Source organism: Tachypleus tridentatus, chromosome 4, assembly GCF_004210375.1.
Source record: "Tachypleus tridentatus isolate NWPU-2018 chromosome 4, ASM421037v1, whole genome shotgun sequence".
NCBI lineage: Eukaryota > Metazoa > Arthropoda > Merostomata > Xiphosura > Limulidae > Tachypleus > Tachypleus tridentatus.
The window spans coordinates 33,999,137-34,013,052 of NC_134828.1; the positions used below are offsets into that span (position 1 = coordinate 33,999,137).

General features: G+C 32.0%; 1 protein-coding gene across 1 annotated transcript in view; it reads right to left on the reverse strand.

Annotated features, from left to right (window-relative positions):
- LOC143248813 (complement factor B-like) overlaps positions 1 to 13,655 on the reverse strand; it is a 62,788-nt gene extending 49,133 nt beyond the window's left edge. Inside the window, exons 1-2 of the mRNA XM_076497586.1 lie at positions 13,527 to 13,655; positions 6,886 to 7,032 (exon numbers count right to left, since the gene is read on the reverse strand). Of these exons, the coding sequence (XP_076353701.1) occupies positions 6,886 to 6,986 (101 nt within the window). The 5' untranslated portion in view covers positions 6,987 to 7,032; positions 13,527 to 13,655. The remainder of the gene's footprint in view (positions 1 to 6,885; positions 7,033 to 13,526) is intronic.
- Between the last annotated feature and the right edge of the window lie 261 nt (positions 13,656 to 13,916).

Below are 13,916 nucleotides of genomic sequence, written 5' to 3' on the forward strand. Positions count from 1 at the left end.
CAACAGGAGCAGATATAAGTGAGGTTGTTGTTAGAATGCTTCGTGATAAACAGATATATGTGTCTAAAATAGTGTCAGTTACGACAGATGTTGCCTCAAATATGATTGGACGAAATGTTGGATTTGTGAAGAAACTGTTGGTCATCTGCTTGTATGCTTTCACTGTATTATACATCAAAAGATATTGTGTGCAAATGTAGGTTTAAAATAAGTCAATGATGTAATGGCAGTTGTGACAAAAATAGTCACTTTGATAGATTCATTGGCTGTGCCCGAAATTATGTCACTGTCAAATGAAGTTAATTCAGTTTATAATTAATTACTTATGTACAATAAATAATGTGCGATGGTTAAGTCGCGGTAAAGTACTTGAACGTTGAGTGGAATGCTTAAGTGAAATCGGGTTATTTTTTTTATTTGAAAAATACAAAACAGTTTCCTTACTTTAACTGATGTGGCTGGGCTTAGAAGACTTACGTTTTTCACTGATCTGTCATTACATCTGAATGAACTCAATATTAAATTACAAGGTTTTGGAAAAAACAGTTGATGTAATGTTTGGCTTGATCAAAGGCTTTGAAAGCAAGCTCAACATTTTTAAACGTGACTTGGAAAGTAGAAATTATAAGTAATATCATAGGTTAAAAAACATTTTGATGAAATGAAGTGTCAAGACAGAGATGACTTGGAACAAGCTCGAAAACAATTTGTTGAAATTTTAACGCTATAATTGAGCAGTTTTCAACAAGATTTGTGCAGTTCAGAGAGTTATAAGGAACAATACATTTTATAACATCTCCTGATAAAGCTGTTTTTACAAATCTGAAATTAGATTTGTTTGAATGATTAGATTTAAACGACTCTGAAATGCAGTTAGCAGAGTTCCAATTCAGCTTCCAATCTGGAAGCAAAAATTTATTGATATCAGATCTGAGTTAGAAACACTCGAACGAGACCGCTTGTGAATAATAATTCTGATAATGAAGCTCTGAAAGTGTGGAACTGCATCCTGGAAAGTTTTGACACTCTTAAAAGACTTACCAAAGCTATAGTGACAATTGTTTCATGAGCTTACTCTTGCGAAACTTTGTTCTCAACTTTGAATAACATCAAAACGAACAAGAGAAACAGATTGGTTGATGATGTCAGTGCTGCTTCTGTAGCATTATTATGTACAATTACACTCCTGCTATAAAGAGCTTTCTTCAGGAGTACAGCAACAAATAAGTCACTAAATAACAGGCTCAACATAGCCAGATGGTTAAGGCACTCGACTGGTAATCCGAATGTCGCGGGTTCGAATCCCCGTCACACTCAACATGCTCGCCTTTTCAGCTGTGAGGGCGTTATAATGTTACGGTCAATCCCCCTATTCGTTGGTAAAAGAATAGCACAATATTTGGCGGTGGGTGGTGATGACCAACCACCTTCCCTCTAGTCTTACACTGCTAAATTGGGGACGTCTAGTACATATAGCTTTGCGTGAAATTCAAAACAAACCAAACTAAATAACAAGCAAAATGGTAATTTTAAAACATTTTATTATCATTTTTATTTTTCCTGTATTGTTCAAATGAACTAGAATATAGTTTTATTATTAAAATTGCTATGTTCTTTTGATAACAGTGACACTTTATGTATGATACACGCCACTTAATTATGATCATGAAAATATTTAATTTTTGACACCCAGGGTTAGAAAGGATCGCTATCACTAATCTAGTGCATGAAAACGATCGTTTCTCATAGCTTATTTCAACACTCTAATAGTACAGGTATCTATCGGTAGAGTTTTTTAAAAATATAATGAGCATTGTAAATGCTCTTGCACTATGTTTAGATTTTATTGACATATTAAACTTATAATATTTTTATTCACGAAAAATATATATTTAAAATTTATAAACCAATTAGAATGGTTAAAACTGTTAGCCAATAACTGATTCCAGTAATCTAATTGTTACTGTTAGCTACAATTGGTTTAGAACTATTCTAAATACTAATCTATCATGAGATAGAGCAAACTTTGTTTTCTCTTAATCTAACTTCTAACTTACAAATTCTTCGCTTAAATAAAACGTAGCCCTATAGCTTTTCGCATGTGCAGTTGATAATTAAACTCCGTTTCACAGGAATTTGAACTGAATTCAAAGTTTTGAGGTTCTGTTCATACTGAATGTACTGGCGCATGCAATAACTTAAACTTGGTAATTCATCATTACAGTAATATTGATAACCAAAATTATTTGGTTTAGTAATGATATAAACTTACTACAACGATTAAATGAAAAGATGGCAACTCATATAAAATAAACAAAATATAAATATACTATTCCTTTTGCAGAATTATGTTTTAGAAACAAATATTGTTTTACATTACAGAAATAACTTTTAAGTTAAAAATAAGTTTTTTGTGGACAAAACAAGTAATATGGTTTTAACATTTTATTTTGGTTTTAAAAATCTTTTCTTTCCATTAGGTTTCTCTTAGTATGGTTTTAATGTTTTTATTTTGGTTTAAAAACACATTACTTCTCGCTAGGTTGTTTGTTTGGAATTTTGCTGGAATTTAAGATTGGTTAAAAGACTACCCTATACTAAAGCGAAGTATCTAAGATGTATCTCATGAAAACTATCTCACAATAACATTTTTCTCGTATTTGTCCAATCAGTATTATTTAATATTAAGAAAGCTTGACATGCACTTCTATGCTACAACATCGAATACACCGAATAAATTTACCTGTCACTCATAATTAAGACTAATCATTAACAATAGTAATTTTTATCCACTCTTCTAGTAAAACGTATTACATAAACATTATGAGTAAAGAAGATACTACTGTATTATGCTCGCGATTTTATCATTTTAAAATTACAATAATTCTTGTTATTTACGAAATATATATACTTATTTAACATTTTTAAACCAATAAGAATACTTATCACTGTTGAGCCAAATACTAAAGCAAGTAGGCCAAATAAAGTCATTAGAATTATGGAAAAAATCTCCTTTAAAACTATGGTGATATTTATTTAGCAACGTTACTATCAGCCTGTCATCAATGTGTGCACATCGTATTATTTCTAGTCTAGACCAAACTATAAAAATTCTACATTTAAACAAACCAAGGCATATAACGTTTTCACTGCCATTCAATAGATAAATATTTATAATTCTCCCATGTGTAGTTAAGTTGATAATTAAACTCTTACTTACGGGGATTTTCAACACTTTAAATCTTTGTGTCACTGTTCCTATTGCATGCACTCGAGCATGCAATTACTTTAAACTTGGTAATTAGTTGTTAATGATACTCATAACCTAAATTATTTGGTTTGCCGTTTGGTAATAGATAATAATGTCAGTGTCATCACCACAAAACAACTCCAATTCACCATAGCGTAGGCCTAACTTATAATTCACATGTATTTATATATAAAACGGAAAAATGCAAGACATATAAGAATATATATATAAATTAAAATATCAAACCTACCATTAAATCATTTAAGAATATTCTTCCTTCCAAGTATATCGAATATATACTTTCTAATATTACACATGTACGTTCTAATTCTACGTGATACACCACTACTGTTGCTTACTATCAGGAATATTAGTTTTAACACTGGGTGGTGGTGTTGAAAGGACTTTGTGACGCTTAGTCACGTGATCCAAGACTGATTTGCTCGTTCAGAACACTTCCGAAGAATCTCACACCCAGTTTATGTCATAATAAAATTACTGAATCTGATCCAACCAACATTACAATTAATACATATAGTTTATTAATCATATTCTTGAGGTACGTGTACTTTCATATGCAATGAAATAAACTGCATAGAGCAAAACAAAACAAATTGTTTGTTGCTAAGCATAATAAATAAAACAGAAAAATAAATATTAATTTAGTTATGCAGGTGAAATTTTAACATCACTACAAAATAATTAAAAAGGAATATATATACCTTATCTTAGATGATTTTGTGGGAACAAGATAATTATCTTGTACGAACGACACAGACATTTAAGTCATACAAACTACTAATATCGTTCTCACGATGTAGATTTTTTCGTCCTCAGGATGACTGATCCCGTACGAACAATATAACTGTGATAAGTCGTAAGAACATGATAATTATCTCGTGACAATGGTTTAGTAACTCGCGAGCAATGATCGTTTCTCCGTGTTACATGAATTTGGTATTCCTTATTTTAATTTAATATTGTAATGGTAGCTTAAATACTTTTTATTGTATTCGTTTTTGTTATAATTCTACAATTACACATAACAACTGTAAAAACCTGTGATCAGCTCGAAAACGAAACTTTAAATAAACTTACGGTATACAACATTTTTAATCAAAATGCTGGTTACGCATATACAAAAATTTAACTTTAAGTCATCTAAATGAAATGAATGTATTTTATCTCATTAACTTATTGGCCTTCATAATCAGACATATGCATTGTATCTTATGCCGTCAAAACGAAATTGTTAATAATATTCTTTCTTTCTCTGTCTAATTCCTAGAATAAAACATTTAATTTGTAAATTACAAGTGCGTTACGCAAAATTAGTTGAAAAGGAACAAATTAGTGACCCTGAAGTCGCTCCTCAAACTTGGTAAAAACGTTTACCGAATTTCAATGGCATTAACACCTTTAAACATTTGCAGGCATTTTAAAATTATAAGATGGATAAAGAGCTATTACCGTGATCTTTATAATCCAAATGATGAGATCCATTCCCACAAACAAGTCTGATTCAAAGTTCCATCCCTGATTCGAATGAAGTTCCACAAACACACTAAATTTTGCGACAAAGGCGTTGAAGAATTTCTGCTTCCTGGTTGAGAACAGTATATGTTTTGCTGATTTGGTAAAATATTCGGTCTAAATTGTGATGTCTCTGTGCGTAATATTAATCTGATGAACTGGTCAGTTATTTGTTTGTTTGGTTGGTTGGTTTTGAATTTCGAGGGCTATCTGTGCTAGCCGTCCCTAATTTAGCAGTGTAAGACTAGAGGGAAGGCGGCTGGTCATCACCACCCACCGCCAAATATTGTGCTACTCTTTTACCAACGAATAGGGAATTGACCGTCACATTATAACGCCCCACGGCTGAAAGGGCGAGCATGTTTGGCGCGACGGGGATGCGAATCCACTACCCTCAGATTACGAGTCGTACGCCTTAACACGCTTGGCCATGCCGGGCCGGTCAGTTATCTTCTGGAACGTGATTCAATAGTGCCATAACTGGATTAATCCAGGCTAATGAAGTATCTTCCTGGATTACTCCAGCCCAGGTGGCTTAGAAATAGCGATAATAAGTGTAAACCAAATACAATTTCCTAATCCATGTTGTGTAAGCAATGACATTCCAGGTTAGGAGTATTTCAACAAGCTAAAAAGAGATGTATGTGATTTAATATTTGTATTCTACCATTTCATTGCTGAAACGAAAATATGCTCTCTGATTTACTCTGCAGGTTGGAAATAAGTGTATTTTCTTTACCATTTCTCAACTATCTTTATTGGTTACTTTACTGAACCTTATATATTATCTGCCCCCGAATTTACTATACACTCTGGCGTCAAATCTTTTAGACTTTTGTGTGCATTCTAGGTTTGTTTGTTTGTTTGTTTAACTATAAGCACGAAGTTACACAATGGGCTATCTCTGTTCTGCCCACCATGGGTATCGAAACCCCGTTTTTAGCGGTGTGAGTCCGCAAACATGCCGCTGTGCCAATGGGGGCGCCATTTTAGATAGTGTTATTCAAATTCTCGATCTTACCTTCATTAGTATGATCCGTAGCTCCCTCTAGCTAACATATAATTCCCAACCTTAATAAATATAGCTTAATTAGAATTGTATTTTAAATAAAGGAATACTTTTAGCAGCGCTATTTCACATTAAAATACTAAAATATTTAATGCAAGTTGTAAAGCTTGAAAATATCACAGAAACAAAACACTTATACAAAAAAAATTTCGAAGGTTGGACTCAGTAAATTTTTAAGTCCAAAATTCACAATCAAATATTCAGCATGTAATTATGAATAAACGTTTCATCCATCTCTTTACGTTTGTTAACCCCTGATCACTAGAAGTATATAACATACATGAAATATAAAAAGATTGGTTGGTTTACAAATTATTGGATACAATAGATACAATATAGCATGTCACATGTGATTAGTAGGTGATAGAGAACTATCATTGCATAAATAACATATTCTCAAATAATATTCATGGAAAATATTTCATTTATCTCATGAGAATGGAAACGCAATAATCTTTATTGGCACTAATTGCTTAAATACTAGTCACTATGTTTTGGACTGCTTAAACATCAGTTAATCAACACAAACTTACAGGAAAATATGTTCTGGCCATGAATGCATATAGACTAGAAAACTTAAAAAATGATATTATCCTTTATTATACGACAAGATAATTTGATCTATCTATTTTTAGTATATTCATACAATGTAAAACTAACATATGTGCTAAATGCTTCTTATATTTTATAATTTTAACATAACATATATGATAACATTAAAGAATAACAAGGGACCTTGTGGTCCATTTAAACTGTCCCGTCCACTGAATCAAACTAACTCCTAAAAAGATATCGCGAAGTCATCGTTTATTATTCAAATCTTTATTCAATTAACTGCATCCACAACATCCGCAGGAAAACTGTTCCAAAGGCCAACCACCCTATTAGAATAATAAAGCTGTCTTTGTCGTTTATATTTGTGTTCTTTTTGTAAATCAATAGCATTCTCCTCAAAGCCAGCATCATCCAAAACCTTAATATAATCAGCAGATTTACTGGCCAGTTCCTTATCTATGTCAATGATGTAACTCACAAAAAGTAAAGGTACTGACAATGAGCCCTGAGGTACCACAATTGTGGCTTTAATACGGTTTGACTGAACTTCATTTGTAATAACCTTCTGCTTTCTTCCATCCAGCCACTCTCCTATCCAATTTGCTAACTCTTCTCTTCCTCACACCTAGAAAGATTGTTTTTACAAGTCTTTTAAGTGGCATCTTATCAAATGCTTTCTGAAAATCTAGAAATATTATATCTATACTCTCACCTACATAAGCAATAACATTTTCAAAAAATAACAAAAGTTTAGTAAGGCAAGGTTTTCTCCTGATGAAACCGTATTGATTATCCATAAAAATTTAAAACTTTGTCAAGCGCTTTTTATCAAACTTCTAAAAACTTTCTCCACCACTGACAAAAGACTATCAGGTCTATAACTGCTAAGACAATTTTTACCTCCTCCTTTGAAAAGAGGAGTAACATTAACCAACTTTCAATCTTCTGGCACCTCTCCACTATTCAAGAACTTTGAAAAAAATAATAGCAAGTAGTTCACCTATCCAATTCTTAACCATTTGCAATATTTGTTGAAGATATTATCTATTCTACGTGTCTTATCGTTCTTTAAACTTCCCAATTTTTTTAACAAGCTCGAATTAATGTGATAATCTTGTTCAGCGTTGTTTTTGTCTGGTAACTGTTCAGATTGAAAAATATTGCTTAGGTTTTTATTATTAAAAACGAAAAAACTGCATATAATAACCTGGCCATCTGAAAATAATTAAATATTAGCCTTTTGGTATCACTTCTCGAAGGTCGTATCTGCATTCTGATATTTTATCATCAATGTACTTGAATAAGTCATTACTATTTATTTTTATATTTTCAGCCAACCTTTTTTTAACTGTTTTCTATTTCTTAATTTCCCGTTCGACCGACTCTCTTGATATCCTATAGTTCTCCTAATTTCCCATCATTAGAGTAAAGTTAAACTTCTCAGATGTATAACGAATTTCCCTGATTTATATCCTTTATCATTTATATCCTTCGTAAATTGGCCCGGCATGGGCAAGCGCGTTAAGGCGTGCGACTCGTATTCTGAGGGTCGCGGGTTCGTATCCCCGTCGCGCCAAACATGCTCGCCCTTTCAGCCGTGGGGGCGTTATAATGTAACAGTCAATCCCACTATTCGTTGGTAAAAAAAAGAGTAGCCCAAGAGTTGGCGGTGGGTGGTGATGATTAGCTGCCTTCCCTCTAGTCTTACACTGTTAGATTAGGGACGGCTATCACAGATAGCCCTCGTGTAGCTTCGCGTGGAATTCAAAAACAAACAAAATATTCCTATCAAAATTCTGAAAATGCTTTACTACCTTGTTTACTTTACATTTTCGTAACCAGTGAACATTGTTTACATTTTATTTTCCAATCAGTGTTCAAAAACTCTCGTTTACATCAAGTTTCTATAACAAGTATATAAAAAAAGATTACTTTTCCACAAACTCAGTATAATCTTATTCCACACACAAAGCTGCAAAGTAAAATTTATTTGTTTTGCTAACTTAATTTAACGGAAAGCTACACAATGAATTACTCGCCCTCTGTAGGAGTTTGACTTTCAAAGTCCGTACACTTAACACTGACTCACAGGGGGACTATCAAATAAAAAATTTAATATTGCTTTAGTATACGATTGTGAACTAGACCCATAATTTCATACATACAGTACATAGAAGAGATGATGGAATTTATAAAGCCTAAGTCGATTTTTAGGAAAGTAGCACATTATTGTTCTTTTACACTGAAACTATGTTGGTTTATAATGCAAGAAACCTGGTTTCAATACCTGTGGTGAGAAGAACACAAAGAGCTCAATAGAAACATACGCTGAAACACATAATCTAACTATTCAAGTCTATTTATGTGTTGTTTCGTAAAAGGAAACTTAACACTGTCAAGAAAGTCCTTTCTGTTAAGTGTGGTATAGACTGTTTAACTGCCACTGGCATCTAAACCAAAAAAATTAAATCTCGACACACGGTATGTCTGAGGATCCATTGTTTCCACATCACACATGCCCCTTTATGTTAAATAAAGTAGTTTAATTCACATCAAAATTTTAAATGTGTTTATTCTTCCTTGGATATACAAGGTAATAAGTGAACAGAAAAAAAAAAGATTAAATAAACACTGAAAATTCCTTTGATTAATCACACGTTATGTAAAATTATAAATTTCATAATGCATACAAAAATTATTTGAAATATACTCGAGAAGGAGAAAAGAAAAATCAAACAGTCGATGCAATACGGAGCAGTCAACTGTTATCTATTTGATGATCTTTCCGTTTAATACCTATTTTATGTTCTCCTATATTTATTAACATAGGTGGACTGGACTATAAACCTTTATTAACTGTGGTATCGCTGAAACTAGTCAGGCCTAACATTAATTCATCGTTTTACTTGTTCTAACATTCATTTGTCACATTAAATACTTGTGTTACCGATACTGAATTGCTATTGTTTTTTAATATTTCATCCTTATCATAATAGCAGAATCGATAAACAACAAAATAAAACTGTCAAAGAAAGGAAGCGGAAGAAGTTTACAAGATTAGTGGACTGAAAAATATGGTGTTATTAATACGAACGACAAAGCTCTGTGCATCCTGTGTACTACAACAGTTGTAAGAGGAACTTGGAATGTGAAAAGGCATTCCGAAACTAACCACCAGTGGCTTCTAGAAAAAAAACTGAGAACGTGAATAATTTATATATATATTACAAATAAAAAAATAAACAGTCTCAGTCAGACAACTAACTTAAATTTGTAAGTGGGCCTTCAAATTTAGTGTCTGTAAGCTTCTGTATTTCACATACTATTGTCCAGCATGGAAACTCACTTAGTGATGGAGTCTTCAATAAGAAAACTTTTGTGAAATGTGCACCATTTGTATTTGATGACTTTCAAAATAATAGTTGCTTTATATACTATTAAAAACAGAGTGATGAAGATAAAATATGATATAGAAAATTAATTGATTTATTTTCTATTTGTCTCGGTGACACTACCGATGCTACGTCATTGGCTCAATTAGCTATTATTGCTAGATATCCCAGTGGCAATGCAATATATGAGGAATTACTTAAATTAAAAATTTGCTTCTGAATACAACAGGAGCAGATATAAGTGAGGTTGTTGTTAGAATGCTTCGTGATAAACAGATATATGTGTCTAAAATAGTGTCAGTTACGACAGATGTTGCCTCAAATATGATTGGACGAAATGTTGGATTTGTGAAGAAACTGTTGGTCATCTGCTTGTATGCTTTCACTGTATTATACATCAAAAGATATTGTGTGCAAATGTAGGTTTAAAATAAGTCAATGATGTAATGGCAGTTGTGACAAAAATAGTCACTTTGATAGATTCATTGGCTGTGCCCGAAATTATGTCACTGTCAAATGAAGTTAATTCAGTTTATAATTAATTACTTATGTACAATAAATAATGTGCGATGGTTAAGTCGCGGTAAAGTACTTGAACGTTGAGTGGAATGCTTAAGTGAAATCGGGTTATTTTTTTTATATGAAAAATACAAAACAGTTTCCTTACTTTAACTGATGTGGCTGGGCTTAGAAGACTTACGTTTTTCACTGATCTGTCATTACATCTGAATGAACTCAATATTAAATTACAAGGTTTTGGAAAAAACAGTTGATGTAATGTTTGGCTTGATCAAAGGCTTTGAAAGCAAGCTCAACATTTTTAAACGTGACTTGGAAAGTAGAAATTATAAGTAATATCATAGGTTAAAAAACATTTTGATGAAATGAAGTGTCAAGACAGAGATGACTTGGAACAAGCTCGAAAACAATTTGTTGAAATTTTAACGCTATAATTGAGCAGTTTTCAACAAGATTTGTGCAGTTCAGAGAGTTATAAGGAACAATACATTTTATAACATCTCCTGATAAAGCTGTTTTTACAAATCTGAAATTAGATTTGTTTGAATGATTAGATTTAAACGACTCTGAAATGCAGTTAGCAGAGTTCCAATTCAGCTTCCAATCTGGAAGCAAAAATTTATTGATATCAGATCTGAGTTAGAAACACTCGAACGAGACCGCTTGTGAATAATAATTCTGATAATGAAGCTCTGAAAGTGTGGAACTGCATCCTGGAAAGTTTTGACACTCTTAAAAGACTTACCAAAGCTATAGTGACAATTGTTTCATGAGCTTACTCTTGCGAAACTTTGTTCTCAACTTTGAATAACATCAAAACGAACAAGAGAAACAGATTGGTTGATGATGTCAGTGCTGCTTCTGTAGCATTATTATGTACGAATTACACTCCTGCTATAAAGAGCTTTCTTCAGGAGTACAGCAACAAATAAGTCACTAAATAACAGGCTCAACATAGCCAGATGGTTAAGGCACTCGACTGGTAATCCGAATGTCGCGGGTTCGAATCCCCGTCACACTCAACATGCTCGCCTTTTCAGCTGTGAGGGCGTTATAATGTTACGGTCAATCCCCCTATTCGTTGGTAAAAGAATAGCACAATATTTGGCGGTGGGTGGTGATGACCAACCACCTTCCCTCTAGTCTTACACTGCTAAATTGGGGACGTCTAGTACATATAGCTTTGCGTGAAATTCAAAACAAACCAAACTAAATAACAAGCAAAATGGTAATTTTAAAACATTTTATTATCATTTTTATTTTTCCTGTATTGTTCAAATGAACTAGAATATAGTTTTATTATTAAAATTGCTATGTTCTTTTGATAACAGTGACACTTTATGTATGATACACGCCACTTAATTATGATCATGAAAATATTTAATTTTTGACACCCAGGGTTAGAAAGGATCGCTATCACTAATCTAGTGCATGAAAACGATCGTTTCTCATAGCTTATATCAACACTCTAATAGTACAGGTATCTATCGGTAGAGTTTTTTAAAAATATAATGAGCATTGTAAATGCTCTTGCACTATGTTTAGATTTTATTGACATATTAAACTTATAATATTTTTATTCACGAAAAATATATATTTAAAATTTATAAACCAATTAGAATGGTTAAAACTGTTAGCCAATAACTGATTCCAGTAATCTAATTGTTACTGTTAGCTACAATTGGTTTAGAACTATTCTAAATACTAATCTATCATGAGATAGAGCAAACTTTGTTTTCTCTTAATCTAACTTCTAACTTACAAATTCTTCGCTTAAATAAAACGTAGCCCTATAGCTTTTCGCATGTGCAGTTGATAATTAAACTCCGTTTCACAGGAATTTGAACTGAATTCAAAGTTTTGAGGTTCTGTTCATACTGAATGTACTGGCGCATGCAATTACTTAAACTTGGTAATTCATCATTACAGTAATATTGATAACCAAAATTATTTGGTTTAGTAATGATATAAACTTACTACAACGATTAAATGAAAAGATGGCAACTCATATAAAATAAACAAAATATAAATATACTATTCCTTTTGCAGAATTATGTTTTAGAAACAAATATTGTTTTACATTACAGAAATAACTTTTAAGTTAAAAATAAGTTTTTTGTGGACAAAACAAGTAATATGGTTTTAACATTTTTATTTTGGTTTTAAAAATCCTTTCTTTCCATTAGGTTTCTCTTAGTATGGTTTTAATGTTTTTATTTTGGTTTAAAAACACATTACTTCTCGCTAGGTTGTTTGTTTGGAATTTTGCTGGAATTTAAGATTGGTTAAAAGACTACCCTATACTAAAGCGAAGTATCTAAGATGTATCTCATGAAAACTATCTCACAATAACATTTTTCTCGTATTTGTCCAATCAGTATTATTTAATATTAAGAAAGCTTGACATGCACTTCTATGCTACAACATCGAATACACCGAATAAATTTACCTGTCACTCATAATTAAGACTAATCATTAACAATAGTAATTTTTATCCACTCTTCTAGTAAAACGTATTACATAAACATTATGAGTAAAGAAGATACTACTGTATTATGCTCGCGATTTTATCATTTTAAAATTACAATAATTCTTGTTATTTACGAAATATATATACTTATTTAACATTTTTAAACCAATAAGAATACTTATCACTGTTGAGCCAAATACTAAAGCAAGTAGGCCAAATAAAGTCATTAGAATTATGGAAAAAAATCTCCTTTAAAAACTATGGTGATATTTATTTAGCAACGTTACTATCAGCCTGTCATCAATGTGTGCACATCGTATTATTTCTAGTCTAGACCAAACTATAAAAATTCTACATTTAAACAAACCAAGGCATATAACGTTTTCACTGCCATTCAATAGATAAATATTTATAATTCTCCCATGTGTAGTTAAGTTGATAATTAAACTCTTACTTACGGGGATTTTCAACACTTTAAATCTTTGTGTCACTGTTCCTATTGCATGCACTCGAGCATGCAATTACTTTAAACTTGGTAATTAGTTGTTAATGATACTCATAACCTAAATTATTTGGTTTGCCGTTTGGTAATAGATAATAATGTCAGTGTCATCACCACAAAACAACTCCAATTCACCATAGCGTAGGCCTAACTTATAATTCACATGTATTTATATATAAAACGGAAAAATGCAAGACATATAAGAATATATATATAAATTAAAATATCAAACCTACCATTAAATCATTTAAGAATATTCTTCCTTCCAAGTATATCGAATATATACTTTCTAATATTACACATGTACGTTCTAATTCTACGTGATACACCACTACTGTTGCTTACTATCAGGAATATTAGTTTTAACACTGGGTGGTGGTGTTGAAAGGACTTTGTGACGCTTAGTCACGTGATCCAAGACTGATTTGCTCGTTCAGAACACTTCCGAAGAATCTCACACCCAGTTTATGTCATAATAAAATTACTGAATCTGATCCAACCAACATTACAATTAATACATATAGTTTATTAATCATATTCTTGAGGTACGTGTACTTTCATATGCAATGAAATAAACTGCATAGAGCAAAACAAAACAAATTGTTTGTTGCTAAGCATAATAAATA